General features: G+C 38.1%; 1 protein-coding gene across 1 annotated transcript; it reads right to left on the bottom strand.

Annotated features, from left to right (window-relative positions):
• Positions 1–506: 506 nt before the first annotated feature.
• Positions 507–13,021, bottom strand: LOC129402463 (hyaluronidase PH-20-like). Its single transcript, XM_055129143.1, has 3 exons — positions 12,080–13,021; positions 4,383–4,472; positions 507–1,034 (listed from the first exon to the last, which is right to left on the bottom strand). The coding sequence occupies exons 1-3, from the start codon at positions 13,019–13,021 to the stop codon at positions 507–509; spliced, it is 1,560 nt and encodes a 519-aa protein (XP_054985118.1).
• Positions 13,022–16,985: the final 3,964 nt, after the last annotated feature.

The following is a 16,985-nucleotide window of genomic DNA, read 5'->3' on the forward strand; positions in this document are numbered from 1 at the left end:
AATAATAATTCAAGGATTATTTACTTATGAAAAATGTCTTGATAAAAATTAATGGCCAGAATGATAGCAAAGTGGATAGGGCTTGGATCTGGTGAACTGTGGTCCTATCTCTGGCATTGTCTAGTTTTCACCCAACAATAATCGGTCTAATTAATTCCTGAGCCCAGATACAGGATTGATCTCTGAGCATCGCAAGGTACGACCCAATCCGCCCCTCAAAAAAAAGTAAACTGTTTTAGGGGCATTCTTTATTCAATTTTCAAATATCAAAGGGTTATAAAGTTAATGGATCTACTAAAATGTAATCAGAATAAGCTGAATATTTCAATGTAAAGGATATCAATGAGACAATAGGCATATACTTTGACAGCTTTTCCTTGGTTGTTATTGAGGATGGCTCTTCTGACATCAATGGGTATGTTTGCTAAGACTTTAAGAAAAACTAGAGTCTATGTGATAGAGAGGAGGCTGTGACGTCATTTAGTTGACTAGAAAATCCTTCTTCTCTAAGTGGTGGTTGTGGTGGTGGCGATTGTGGCGGCGGGTGTGTTAAGAGCTGTGGTCTTGTTTGTGTTGGTGGTTGTGGGGGCGGGTATGTAGATGGGTGTGGCGGCAATTCCTGTGGAGGTTGTTTTGGGTTCTGTGGTACTTTCGTGTATTTCTCCTGGGTTTACAAAGGCTGATATGCAAGTTTCCTCATTAATGCAGACCCTTATGTTTTTAACATTTTCTACTTCATCATTCTTCTTACAAGTGACATTGGCAAAACAGGTGCAATCAAATTTGTCAGAAAACTGCTGTAGGTCTTCAACTGAGGGCTCCCCATCTACTATGAACTTGTCACAATACGCAAACTTAATAACAAAATTCTTTGGGTTCAGGTGAAGATAGTCATTTGAATTCCAGTCTTTCCTCGTACAGAATCCTCGATCTTGGCAGAGAGCTTGGTGACATATTTTAGCTGCTAGAGTGACGTTGATTAAGTATGGACTCAGTGTTTCTCTCTCAAAAGTTTTTAGATTTCTGCAAGCAACCTGCAAATTTTTAGGAAATTCAGAATATTGAGGAGCAAGTTAGTTTACATGTGAATTCATTTATCATTAGAAACAGTGTATGAAAGCAAGAAAAACAAAAAGCAGAACAAAAATATAGAAAACTAATCTTCTTTATGGTTATAAGATATAGCATTTCAAATATATTTGATAAACATCTCTAAGTGAATTTCACATGCTATTTCAAGCCAGGTAAAAATTGATGAACATGCCCTATCTTAACTTGAGCCTTTCTTAATATTTGATGAATTTATGGCCCTGGGAAAGGTTATTGTGCCAGTAGCAAGAGTTCTGGGCCTATCTGTTGAAGACATAGCTCTTATTCAACTGACTAGAATGTAAATCAATTTAGGAATCTTTCATTTTTTTTTTGATGGATAGGGTTCCTGAGTGATATATATGAGGTCTTCCATGTGCCACCAATACCACTCTGTGTGGTTGTGAATGCTCGTGAACCCTCTTGTAGTGACCTAGGGCTCTAGGACACCTCTAAAATCTCTGTCACACACAAATACACACACACACACAACACACTGGCAACACTGCCTCCTCAGGACTAGCACTGAACTGCTGTTCTGGTTGACCAAACTCAGGGAGAGGCCCCTAAACCTTCTGAGGAACACTTGGAACCCTCATGAACACCACTCAGGAACCCTTCTCATGCCAAACAAAAGAAAACAAAATAAAAACATGGAATTACATTAATTTCTGACATTCTCTAACCATTAATTCATTAACTCACAACTATTACTCTTACTGACATTCTCAAATTGCCAATGAATCAGCTTGAAGATTACCATATTCTATTGATGATAAAGGACATGGAAAGTAAAACGTAAATTACTAATAAATGAAGTAGCATTCAAATAAAAATAAAACGGGAAATCTAGGAGATATATATGTAATGAATTCCAAGGGTGACTATAGTGAGGCAGTATCAGTGGTAGAAAATAATCATGTTAAAATTGAAGGACTGGGGCAAAGAGAGAGTACATGATTAAGGCACTTGCCTTGTATGTGGTCAACTCAGATTCTGCCCTTGGCACCACATATAGTCTTTAAAATTCCACTAGGAGTGATCCCTGGGTACAAATGGGTGTGGCCAAAACAAAAAAAAAAACAAGTAAAGGACTATTTCTCCATAAATAAGACTGGAGATGTTCCGAGAATCATGATAGAAAAAAAAGTTAAGATTAAAATAAAAAAATAGAGGGTGGAAAATTAAAGTTTTTATCATGTTATATTAATTGTGAAATATGTTCTTTATTCTTCACTAAGGATAAAGTTCATAGAACTGTTTAAATAAAGGAAGCAGCATTGAGAATTTAAACTCTTTTTACATAGAATATTAGAGCATAGCAAGTAGAGAATATAAATTTGGGGAGACACTGGGGAAAATTAGAATATTACAGAAATTAAAATTTTTAATTTTCACCAAAATAGTAGTACAGAGGGCTGGATGATTGCTCTGCACGTGGCCCAACTGGGTTCAAATCAGCAAACCCTATATTATACCCTGAGACCCTCCAGGAGTAATATCTGAGTGCTGAGTAGCAGTCAGATCTGCAATATCAGGTGTGGTGAAAACAACAATTTTTTTTTGTTTCCCGACATTTGAAAATATCTATTGTTGTAAGCATCTAAATAGCTCTCTCTCTCTTAGTAATTTTTTTCTATTCTCTCTATTATTTGGTGATTATAGCAGAGAAAATAGTAGTATTTCGATTAGAAAAAATGGCAGAGATCATATTGAAAGAATTTCAGAGACTACTGTTATTTAAGTATTTTATATATATAAGTTAATAAGGTAAAATCATGACCTTTCTGATGGACAATAGAAGACAGTGTATCTTCAGATCTTACAGAGTAGCCCTTTCTCTGCAGTTACTAGAAAACGAACCTTTGCAATGACATCATTAGGTATTCTCCATGGCATATGGAACTGACCACATTTTTTACCACCCTATTCCTTCCACTCTGTGCTTCAATCACATTCACACTTTTCCCTCTTTCTTGAAAAGAACATTTTAATTTCAAGGCCATTACTCATGTCCAGAAACATGGTCCCTAACTTGCATTAATTTTAAGTTCCAATTTCACCTCAATAGATAGATCCACGTTGACTACCTCACATAGAAATATCCAACTCACACCTCTCTTTCTTACCTATACTATTTCATTACTCTTAGTGGCATATATCACCACTAAACCGAGTATATGTGTACCACATGAAAATGAGTTTACCTGTGAAGGGATTTTGCTCTGCTCAGGTTACATTTCTGGCCCCTAATTAATTTGTCTGTCATTTAATCATATTCATTCTTTAACACGACAAGTGCTCATGTTATTTCCCTATTAAGGACAGGAGGTTAAATATTTCAGGTTCTATAATTATATAGATTCTGACTTATACTACTTAGGCATGAATTATTACCATAGACAGTCCTAGATATCAAAACCAATGAGCATGTTTATGTTGTCCCCAAAATGTATTTTTAAAAACTAATAACAGGTTATGGGGTACAGCAATGGCATAGTGGGAAGGGCATTTGCCTTGCATGCAACTGACCTGGGTTTGATTCCTAGATTCCTCTCGGAAAGCCTAGCAATCTATCGAGAGTATCCCACCCTTACAATAGAGTCTGGCAAGCTACCTGTGACTTATTTGAAAATGCCAAAACCAGTAACAACAAGTCTCACAATGGAGACATTAATGGTGCCCACTGTAGCAAATCAATGGATGAGAGTACTACAGTGCAATAGCAGATATTAAATTTTAATTTACATTATAAAACATTTTATAAGATACTAGTATTTTGAACTTTTAATATGTTTTTAAAAATCTAAGTCATTATTAGTCTAGTAGTAGAACAACGAATAAAGTCAGATAGATTTGACCCATGGTCATTGTTTGCTTATCTCTACAGTACACTATTGCTATTCAGTAGTAAGTTTTGCCAAAACATAGTAAATAGTAAAATTTTATAAGAGTATTTCTATTACTATGCCAGGCAGCTGGAAAATAATGCTGTACTATGTCAGAAAATTAAGATTATAATTTCACTTTTGATTCTTCAAAGCAATCTAGAAAATTTCAACCAATTTCACTTTTTGTTTTATTTTTGTTTAATCTTATTAAGTAATTTATGACTGATCTTTTTGCTGACTAAACAAGTAATAGATTTCTCCCTTATTAAATAATTGTACAAAAGCTAGGATGATTGATTCAATTATTTTCACTGAACATATATCACTATTTCATTATTCAACATCGGCTCTGTACCTTAAAAAACAAAAGCATTCCCTCTATTTACTATGAATTCAACTTACCTCACTTTGGGCTATCGTGTAGCTTCCCCAGATGACAATTCCTGAGGCCCCAAGAGCCAGAGTTTCACCAATTGTATGCACAAGGTCAGTCTGGCAAATGAGATAGAAAGATTTAACAGACGTCATATGAAATTGTCATTCATAGAAAAGGAAAACCATAACTAAGTATGCCGAGTCAAATATAATTTAACTTTCTTCCCATCACTTATTACTATTTGACACATTCAAGGTCCTCCTATACCCAAAATACATGTCATTATGTTAATGTCTTCTATTGTCAAGAAAGTAAGCACCCACTTCCCGCTGCCGTCTGCGTCCCCCCAGTTTCTGAAGTCACTCCCTGCTCGCCCTGCGCGCCCCGTCTCCGGAACCGGCTTGTAACTGCGCACGTCCATCAGGTAAGAGGACCATCCCTCGGCCACGCCCTCCCTTTCCTCCACTTCCCGCTGCTGTCTGCGTCCCCCGAGTTTCTGAAGTCACTCCCTGCTCGCCCTGCGCGCCCCGTCTCCCGAACCGGCCGCAGTTATTCTTTGCTACCTCAGCTCAATCGGTACTGTGTATTCCTTTGAAAACTCACTTTTCCGATCTCAAACACTTACGCAAAATAGCCATTAGCTTAGGCTGACAGTATAAAAGCTATCAGTGAATAAGAGAAGTTTAGCACAATCGGAGCCCCTTCTTCCCACAAAAAGGAAGAGGAATAAATAACTACAAGGTTCCAACTCTACACTTCCGTGACAATATGAAGAAGCAGCGAAAATCCCCCCCGCGAAGAGAGGGGGAAGAAGAGGTACCAGAAACCTCAACAGGGGCTTCTCACATCTACGACCTCTCAGATAAACAATTCAGAGAGGAAATCTGGAGGAGAGTCGACCTACTCCAAGCAAATATGGAACAGACATCCAATAAATTAAGGGAGGAGATGAATGAAGCGCTGGAACGGTCTACCAAGAAAATACAGGAAGAAATGAGAGCAGAAATGAGAGCAGAAATTTCAAACCTTCGAACGGAAGTCTCACAAATAAAGGAATCGGTAGATGAAATAAAAATCTCACTAGATGCCCTCAACAGTAGAATGACTACAGCCAAAGACAGAATCAGTGATCTGGAAGATGAGCTGCAGAAAGCTTATAGACAGCAACAAATCATGGCCAAAGACCTCAAAATGGCTATAGAGCGAATCAGAGTCCTGGAGGATGACTTCAAGAGGAAAAACATAAGAATCATTGGAGTACCAGAACCGCAGGGAAGCAACCCCAATGAAAAAAACACAGTCAAAGATATCATTGCTAAGAAATTCCCAGAGCTGGAGAAGGCAGGCATCCAGATACAAGGAGTCCGAAGAGTACCAGCAAAAAGAGACCCGAATAAAAATACCCCAAGGCATATCATAGTCAGAATGACGGATACCTTGGATAGAGACACAATTCTGCAAGCAGCAAGGGCAAGGAAGGAAATCACATACAAAGGACCACCCCTCAGATTTACGGCCGATCTGTCAGAAGAAACCCTCCGAGCCCGAAGACAATGGTGGGACATAGTGAAAAAACTCAACGAAATGAATGCCTCACCAAGAATACTTTATCCAGCTAAACTCTCACTCAAACTCGAAGGAACCATACACTACTTCTCGGATAAACAACAGCTCAGGTCCTTCATAGACTCAAAACCAATCTTGAAAGAAGCTCTAAAGGGGCTACTGTAAGACAAGGAGGAGCCCCATAAGAACAACAAATCCCACAGAAAGATGACACAAAACCACATCACAATAATCTCTCTCAATGTCAATGGCCTAAATGCACCTATCAGGAGACACAGAGTGACTAAATGGATCCGGAAATTAAACCCAACATTCTGTTGCCTGCAAGAAACACACCTGAACAAACAGAGTAAACATAGACTCAAAGTCAAAGGATGGAAAACAATCCTCCAAGCAAACAACCCCCATAAAAAAGCTGGAGTGGCCATCCTGGTATCCGACAACATAGATTTCAGGATGAAAAAGATCAAAAGGGACAGCGAAGGTCATTTTCTGTTTATCAAGGGATATGTACAACAGGAAGAAATCACACTCTTAAACGTATATGCTCCTAACAAACGACCGGCTAAATATTTAAAACGACTCCTAACAGACTTCAAAGAGGACATCACTAACAGCACAATTGTAGTCGGAGACTTCAATATGGCCTTATCGCCTCTAGATAGATCCACAAGAACAAAACTCAACAAGGAAACACTGACTCTGAATGAAGAAATTGAAGAGAGAGGCCTAATAGACCTATACAGGGCCTTACACCCCAAAAAGAAAGAATACACATTCTTTTCCAGTGCACATGGAACATTTTCAAAAATAGACCATGTACTGGGCCCCAGAACATACCTCAATAGAATCGGAAAAATAGAAATTGTATCAACCATCTTTTCAGACCACGATGCGCTGAAGATAGAAGCTAACCACCCATAAATACGGAAAATCAAATCAAACACCTGGAAATTAAACAATTCCATGTTGAACAATGAGTGGGTCAAGAAGGAAATCAAGGAAGAAATCAAAAGATACTTAGAAACAAATGAGAATGAAGACACGAGCTACCAAAACCTATGGAACGCAGCTAAAGCCGTGTTAAGGGGAAAATTTATAGCTCTCCAAGCATTCCTCAGGAAGGAAGAAAGGACCCACATAGATAGCTTGACTTCACGACTCAAGACCCTAGAAAAGGACCAGAAAAAGGACTCCAAACCAGACCGAAGGAAAGAAATAATAAAAATTAGAGCAGAAATTAATGACATGGAAACCAAAAAGACAATCCGAAAGATCAATGAAACAAAGAGTTGGTTCTTTGAGAAAATAAATAAGATTGATAAACCGCTAGCAAGACTCACAAAGAAAGAAAGAGAGAAAACTCTAATAAATCGAATCAGAAATGAAAAGGGGGACATCATAACAGAAACCAGTGAGATTCAAAAGATCATTAGAGACTACTTTGAAGGTCTTTACGCCACAAAAAAGGAGAACCTAAAAGAAATGGATGGATTCCTTGATTCCTACAATCTCCCAACACTGAAGAAAGAAGACCTGGAATACCTGAATAGACCCATCAATGTTAAGGAAATTGAAACTGTAATCAAAAACCTCCCCAAAAACAAAAGCCCAGGCCCAGATGGTTTCACTGGCGAATTCTTCCAAACATTTAAAGAAGACCTATTGCCTGTTTTCCTCAAACTTTTCCAGGAAATTGAAAAAACAGGAACTCTCCCAAACAGTTTCTATGAAGCACATATATCCCTAATACCAAAAGCAAACAAAGACACCACTAAGAAAGAAAATTACAGACCAATTTCCCTGATGAACACCGATGCGAAGATCCTCAACAAAATACTAGCAAATAGGATCCAACAACTCATCAAAAAGATCATACATCACGACCAAGTGGGATTCATCCCAGGGATGCAAGGATGGTTTAACATTCGGAAATCAATCAACATAATCCAGCATATCAACAAAAGTAAAGATAAAAACCATATGATCATATCAATAGATGCAGAGAAAGCATTTGACAAGATCCAACATCCTTTCATGATGAAAACCCTCGCCAAAATGGGGTTTGGAGGAACTTTCCTCAAGATAGTCGAAGCCATCTATCACAAGCCTACGGCAAGCATTATCCTCAACGGGGAAAAACTAAGGGCCTTTCCTCTGAGATCAGGCACAAGACAAGGATGCCCACTCTCACCACTTCTCTTCAATATAGTACTGGAAGTACTTGCGATAGCTATTAGACAAGAAAAAGAGATTAAGGGCATCCAGATAGGAAGGGAAGAAATCAAACTCTCACTATTTGCAGACGACATGATACTATATCTAGAGAAGCCTAAAACCTCTACTAAGAAACTCTTAGAAACAATAGACTTATACAGTAAAGTTGCAGGCTACAAAATCAATACCCAAAAATCCATGGCCTTCATATATGCAAACAATGAGGCAGAGGAAAGGGACATGAAAAAAGCAATCCCATTCACAATCGTGCCCCAGAAAATCAAGTACCTCGGAATCAGCTTAACCAAGGAAGTAAAAGACCTTTACAAAGAAAACTACATAACACTACACCATGAAATCAAAGAGGACATGAGGAAATGGAAACATATACCCTGCTCGTGGATAGGGAGAATCAATGTTGTCAAAATGGCAATACTCCCTAAAGCATTATACAGATTCAATGCGATCCCTATAAATATACCCATGACACTCTTCAAAGAAATGGATCAAGCAATCCTGAAATTCATATGGAATAACAAACGTCCAAGGATAGCTAAAACAATTCTTGGGAAAAAGATGATGGGAGGCATCACCATCCCCAACCTCAAACTTTACTACAAAGCAGTAACAATTAAAACAGCATGGTACTGGAACAAAGGCAGAGCCGTAGACCAATGGAACAGGGTGGAATATCCCTACACACAACCCCAAATGTATGACCATCTAATCTTTGATAAGGGAGCAAGATATGTGAAGTGGAGCAAGGAAAGCCTCTTTAACAAATGGTGCTGGCACAACTGGACAACCACATGCAAAAAAATGGGTTTAGACCTTGACCTGACACCATGCACAAAAGTCAGATCAAAATGGATTAAAGACCTCAACATTAGACCACAAACCATAAGGTACATTGAAGACAAGGTCGGCGAAACCCTCCACGATATTGAAGATAAAGGTATCTTCAAAGGTGGCACTGAACTAAGCAATCTAGTAAAAACAGAGATCAACAAATGGGACTACATTAAACTAAAAAGCTTCTGCACCGCAAGAAATACATTGACCAGAATCCAAAGACTATCCACAGAATGGGAAAGGATATTTACACAATACCCATCAGATAAGGGGTTGATATCAATGGTATATAAAGCACTGGTTGAACTCTACAAGAAGAAAACATCCAACCCCATCAAAAAATGGGGCGAAGAAATGAACAGAAACTTTACCAAGGAAGATATACGAATGGCCAAAAGGCACATGAAAAAGTGCTCTGCATCACTAATCATCAGAGAGATGCAGATCAAAACAACCATGAGATACCACCTCACACCACAGAGACTAGCACACATCCAAAAGAACAAAAGCAACCGCTGTTGGAGAGGATGTGGGGAGAAAGGGACCCTTCTTCACTGCTGGTGGGAATGCCGACTGGTTCAGCCCTTCTGGAAAACAATTTGGACGACTCTCAAAAAATTAGATATTGAATTCCCATTTGACCCAGCAATACCACTGCTGGGAATATATCCCAAAGAGGCAAAAAAGTACAATCGAAACAACATCTGCACATGTATGTTCATCGCAGCACTGTTTACAATAGCCAGAATCTGGAAAAAACCCGAATGCCCCAGAACGGATGACTGGTTGAGGAAACTTTGGTACATCTATACAATGGAATACTATGCAGATGTTAGAAAAAAGGAGGTCAAGAATTTTGTAGTTAAGTGGATGGGCATGAAAAGTTTCATGCTGAGTGAAATGAGTCAGAAAGAGAGAGACAGACATAGAAAGATTGCACTCATCTATGGTATATAGTATAACAGAGTGGGAGACTAACACCCAAGAACTCTAGAAATAAGTACCAGGAGGTTGACTCCATGGCTTCGAGGCTGGCCTCACGTTCCGGGGAAAGGTCTACTCAGAGAAGCGATCACCAACTACATTGTAGTCGAAGGCCATGTGGGGGAAGGGAGTTGCGGGCTGAATGAGGGCTAGAGACTGAGCACAGCGGCCACTCAACACCTTTATTGCAAACCACAACAGCTAATTAGAGAGAGAGAACAGAAGGGAATGCCCTGCCACAGTGGCAGGGTGGGGTGGGGGGGAGATGGGATTGGGGAGGGTGGGAGGGACGCTGGGTTTACGGGTGGTGGAGAATGGGCACTGGTGAAGGGATGGGTTCCCGAACTTTGTATGAGGGAAGTATAAGCACACAAGTGTATAAATCTGTAACTGTACCCTCACGGTGATTCTCTAATTAAAAATAAATAAATTTTAAAAAAAAGAAAGTAAGCACTTCAAAGTTAAATAAACTGAATTACTACATACTCTAAACTATGTGTTTCCGTGGATAGCAGACATGATTAAATTATAAACTAGTCAGAGCCTTATTTTATACTTATGCTGATTAATAACTGTGTAGGCTTGTTCTTAAAGGCTATTGAAATGAATTTTAGGTGCCGAGGGATCATAGGTTGGGTAGGGCACTTACCTTGCTGCCAGGCTACCCAGGTTTACTGCACTCCATCTCATGCTGTCCCCAAGACCTATCAGAAGTGATCCCTGATTGTAGAGCCAGAAATGTGCCCTGAACATTGTCTTAAAAATAGAAACAGGGACCGTCTGCGCCTAAAGACTTTGATTCCAAAGATGTAACACATTCGGGTATCTAGCGCAGCACCCGAGAGCGATGCACTGGGACACCAAACTGGGCTACAACTCGGTGCTGCTGCGGGTGGATTTTTTTTCCTCCTCACCCTGTCTTCCTGCATGGAAAGCGGCGGGCTGGCGGCACCATGTGGCAGGCGCCATCTTCTGTAACTCCAGACCCACAGGTAATCGGATTTTACTTTGGGGGCTCCCAGGAACTCATGGGAAGGGTGCGTAACCGGCACGCCTTTGGCCCAGATAAACCCGGAGCCACTGAGCGCGAATCGGACCCTCTGCGCCTAAAGACTTTGAATTCAGAGACTTCTTACAGCAATGCACTGGGACTGTGAGATGGGCTATGTAATTTCTGGCAGAATTTTCCGTGGACTTTATACAGAAATCCAAAACCGCGCGGACGCTGCTGCGTCCACTCGACTTAACATTTATAATTGTCAGCAATGTGAATCGGTTCCATTTGAACAGGTCTGACTTGGGGGGGAAACTCCAAATAATAACAGTAAGTTTTTGTTGAAAATATTGAAGGTTTTTAATGTAGCAGCCACCTCTGGACTGTGAACTAAGCAAAAGCCCCATGCTGGCCGACATGGCGTGGCGTACAACATACTATGAGGCGCAGGAAGGGGGGTAAGGGGGAGAAAGAAAAAAAAAAAGGGAAAAGGAAAAAGAAAAAAAAAGAGAGAGAGAGAGTTATGTCAACTATAGTGAGTTTTGTGTTGAATTATGGAATGTAATCAAGGTAAAGAAAAAATGAAGTGAAATTCATTAGTTATACAGTAGGGGTTAGGGGGTGGGGGCAGGGGGTATGCTGGGGTTTCTGGTGGTGGACTGTGGGCACTGGTGAGGGGATGGGTGTTTGAATATTGTGTGACTGACATATAAACCTGGGAACGTTGTAACTTTCCACATGGTGATTTAATAAAAATTTTTTAAAAAAAAGATTGTAAAAAAAAAAATAGAAACAAAAGCAGATAAATTCTAAGGCCAGACAGGCACTAAAAAGCACAGAGCTCCTGCCTTGCAAATGGCAGAACTGATTTGATCCCTGGCACCCCATCTAGTTCCTCAATCGTCTCCGGAGTGATCCCGAGTACAGAGAGAGGAGCAAGTACTCGGTACAGTAGGATGACGCTCAAATAACTAACTAAATAAATAATAAGTAAATAACTAACTAAATAAATAATAAAGATATATTTTATTCCCTTCAAAAATGCAATTCAATTACACTAAATAGCATTGTGAAAAATTTCTTGTAGTTACCTTACCGTGATTTACTTACCTCAGAAAGAAATTGTGTCCTATCATCCGTATAAACAGAACGCATGTATACAAAAACCGGAAGTGGATTATCTCTGTTGCGTACTTTAGAAACCCGAAGGGCTTCGTTAACACGATTTCGGGAATAGAGTGCAGCCTTTTGGCTATCCCTTAAAGCTGTATTCAAATAAATGGACGGGTAAAGGGCAGTGGTTCCATTCCATAACCAGTCCAGCTCATTATTTCTTTTCTTCTCAATTTCAGGGCAACTTCCATTGTAGGGGTCGTTACGATAATTATTGTTGAAGCAATCAGGATAATTGTGAAAACCCCAATAATATTTTGGTCTAATGGTCTGAGCCAACTGCAAAGTCTTCAGCATATAATCCCTTGCTGCGTCTTCAAATATTCTTTTGGCTATAGCCTCGACATCTGCCTCAGGAAAGGTTGGATGAGCCTTCTTAACCAACTCAATTGATTTATTCCGGTAAACCATTCTATTACCCCTGTTCCTTATCCAGATAGGTTTCCACTCTTCTAAGTCTATCACAGCCAAGCCCAACTTATCTTCTGGAAAGAGACGGATAATATCATACTCAGTCTTTTCCAAGTGTGCAACTAGATTTCCCAGTTGAGGAATTGCTCCATGTATTTCCTGTTTTGTGACAAGGTTGATGTAGGGAAACACACCAATGTTATCGACGTAAAGTAAGGTAACATTTTGACCTTTAACAGCGAATCTGGGGTTTCCTATTAATGAAAATAATCTCACATCCACAGAAACATTATAATCTTCGAAACATACATCATCTGGGCCATTCCAGGCTAAGACATAAGTTGTCTTAGAGACAATCGGAGGGGCTCTGTAATCCTCAGTCAAGAAAATTGGAAGAAAAAAGAAAATGAACATTGCCTTGGATACTCCACTGAACTCAACAAACCTCCTGGCCAACAGCACTTCCATGATCAAAATAATGACTATTAAAATCTCTTCTTCCTACACTGTTTGTTTAATCAAAAATTAATGTAAGCAATAAGCATAGAAAGAGATAATGAGCATGTTCCATTTAAAAATTATTCTTCACACATCATGTTTCAGATATGTCTTGAAGTTGTTCCTCTGTAAGAGAAAATAAAAGGAAATGTGTAGATTGACTGCATTTCTGTAACAGGGGTGAAAAAAATGTCCTCTTCTCAAACCTTGGATGCCTAAAGTTTAATTTATATATAATTTTTGAATATAGAATACCTATGCTGTGTTCAAACATATATGTGTTTGAATCAAAATAATTCTTTCCGAATTTAAATTCTATAGTACTTTGTATTTTTTTCATCTCAAACCATTACTGAGTTTTTAGAAAAATTAATATAGGTATTTATATTTTAATCTCCCAGGCAGTGAAAAATTATTTCACAAGCAATATCAGGGAAATCTCTTTTGATTTAAAATTAATTATCGGAACACTTACTCGGATTGTTATTTATGAAAGACCACTTTGCAATTTTCTAACACATCCTTGATATGACTTCTCAGAATTGTGAGAAAGTATTATTTTTGATGAAGCAAAGTCAAAAAATGAGGACTCAAAGCCAAACACACAAAAAAAGTCAGAAGTTTCTTCTATTTTTAAATCAACTAAAAGTTCTTCCTTTTTTATGAAGAACAAGTGTTCTTGAAAATACTGGTCTGTTATATCTTTAAAAAATTTACTCTCAGGTTTAAAGTTAACAAAACATTTTATGGATCTATGTTTCACTGAAAGGAAGGGTTCTGTCCTTGTTTCATTACTTAATGTATGATTTTGGTCTCATATTCTTTGATAAGCAAGATTTACTGTCAATCTGATTATCAACAATAAAGTAAACATACGAGATAAAAATTAGTCTAACTAAAGATAAAAAATTAAACAAATACTACATATAATATTTAGTATTTTCATAAACTACCTGTAAGAAAATATATTTAAATGTTCCATGTTTCTGTGAGAAAATCAAAATCTCTCTTACTAAGCTAGTAGCATATAGCAATTTGAAAGTATGACAATTTCAGTTTTCAGGAATATCATTGGTACTTACCATAGTAACATCTATTCATTCCTGGTAATAGAAGATACCATTTAATATGAGAAACAATGAGAGTATAGAATGAGATTTTCAGTTATATTATAGACTATCACTTTAGATTATAAACTAATTTTTCTTTAATACTTAAATGTTGTGAAAATGTTTTATAAAAATTGTTTGTGATATAGACACAGTTTCCATATTCAAAAGCAGAATTGCATGGTATACTCTCAGTGCCTATGGATATAGGAATTTGCCCTCAAGACAATGTATACCTGCCTACAGTTAATAATCCACTAATCTATTATATTCTAAGAAAGTATTTTTATGTCCCCTGAGTTAGTTTTAATTTCAAAAAAAGCATTGGCACATTATCTGTATCATAATGTCACTAAATGACCTGAAAACATAAAATTAGTGTTAGAACAAAAAATAGAGGATGAGGCGAGATAGTAAAGGTATTAAAATATATCTTTCACATGACTGAGAGAACCTGGTTCAATTTCAGACACTGTATGGTTTCCTGATCATTGCTGGGTGGGACCCAAGAGAATCTGGAGCACTGTGAGACTAGGCCATGTAGGACCCCAAGCACCACAGGGGCAGCCCAGGTAATTCCGGACACTTCAGGTCCAGAAGAGCCCTGAATCTGCAGGCCCCAGCCTTGGATCACTAAAAGGGGACCCCAGAATTATGGGAGCCTGAACACCCCTTTTGAACTTCTCCTTTAAAACATAAGACCATGAGCAATTACAGAGACACTGCAGGGGAAAAGGCAGATGGGTGACCACTTTGATATTCAGCACTACATATCCCCGTGAGTCAGAGGCCCAGAGTAAGCCCTGAATTTAGTCTGTTTGCATCAAAACAAAATAAAATTTAGTTAATTTTGATTAGAATTTAATAAAATTGAAAATGACACTTCAGAATTTCTTGATCAAAAAAATTATCTTTAAAATAAAGTTTAGAATCTTCGCCTTCCGGATTCATTTCATGAAACAAGGACTTTTTGAAAATTTCAGAGCATTTGTTGCTCGTTTCTAACACTTGCTGGTTTCAGTCATAATCTAAGTTTACTGTGCACTCTGCACCAAATGAGCTTGCAAATAAAGAGCACTCAAACCTGCATCCTCTCTTACCATTCCTTTGGGTTTGTAGTGCCAAGCTTCAAATACCAGACCTCACACATGCCAATAAAGAAATTTCAAAATACAAATATGGAATTATTTCTTTACATTTAAATATTGGCGATAAATAATCATTGTGGGAAGGGGAAAAATATAAGAAATATTTGTCATGAAAATTTGAGATTGCCAGTCAGGGATCACTGATCTCAAGAAGCCTTTGGTTAGCGTAATGACAACTTCAGATACTTTCCACAGTGATCATTACTATCACACTGTGGAAGATTTAAGTATGAAATCTGAATATTTCATCAAGATCAAGAAACAAGTAGTGTCAATAACTTGGATATTAAATGAGTGATAGATGGGAACAGGATAAAATAGACAATGATTGGTTACCAATTGCATGGGGGTGATTTTGACACCTACCCTATCACCACGGCATAGATCAACTTCGAGGGGAAAAAAAACAAAAGTGAAACTATGACCTTACTAGACGGATATGGAAGATGTGGATATCAGAAGAAGTATGATAGATTCCTCAAAAACTTTAAGTGTATATTCTTTTTTAAAATACAAGTGAAACATCCTACAGGATAAACCATTCTTGTGTGCAAAAAATAAGCTTCCATATAGTCCAAAATTACAGAAACCATATTAAATATATTGCAGGTCCATGTTGTTTTGAAAGTGAAAATTAAATGCAGCATGAGCTGGTGAAAACTCGGACACTTCGAAACCAAACAACTTACAACTGGTCAATGAGTGTTCAGAGAATAAATTTAGGAATAAACCACTAGATTCCTGAACACAAATGAGAATGAAAACATGAGTTACTAGAACATATGGGACTCGGACACTGCTAAAATATAGACTTTGCTCAGAGGAGCTCCCCATCCACAGATAGGTGTGCACTCCTGTGAGAAGGCCACAGTTCCAGGACCTCCTCATCGCTAGACTCTATACCTCTCTGTTGCTTTTGACCTCAAAGTTGATAACACCCGATTTTTCCTGACTCACATTTTGTAATCTCAATGACTTCTTGATAGTACTATAACCTTTAACCATTTTAATTATTATTAACTTCTGGATGTAATGGACTGGAGCAATAGCACTGCAGGTAGGGCATTTTCCCTTCCTTTCAAGTTTTATTTTAAATTTTTTCAAACTAGTTACATAATCAGGCCCAAATTATTTTTTAAGGATCTTTAAAATAATATTAAAAAGGATAAGTATTGAGTCATACTAAATCTTGGTTCAAAAAAAAGAGAACCCATTGAGTGTTGAAGGTAAGATTTCAAGTATATTTTTGAGTACTGGGACACCAAAACCAATCCAACACCAAAAATAGATACCAGAAAACCCAAGTCCACCCACGACTGAAACCTTTTTGACTTCTCAACTTTACGCCGTTCTAAATATTCTGAACTAAACTGACTGAAAAATCTCATCTGCATCAAGTAGACTTCATTGGGGACAGCTGTTTCATTTCACTTTGTATAAATTTTGTGTTTAACTGAGAACTCAGATCCCTTTCTAATATTTCTTGGACCTGTGTCTTGAGGAGTGTGGTACAGTCCTAAAGCTTTGTAATAAATATTTGTAGCATTGAAGCTATTCGATCTCACCAAAGCTCATCCCTGAGCCCAGAGACAGAAGTACTGCTGGGCATGACCAAAAACAAACAAACAAACTGGACAACAAACGTAAATAATAGAGCAACAATTACCATGTTATGAT

This window comes from Sorex araneus, chromosome 1 (genome assembly GCF_027595985.1).
Source record: "Sorex araneus isolate mSorAra2 chromosome 1, mSorAra2.pri, whole genome shotgun sequence".
NCBI lineage: Eukaryota > Metazoa > Chordata > Mammalia > Eulipotyphla > Soricidae > Sorex > Sorex araneus.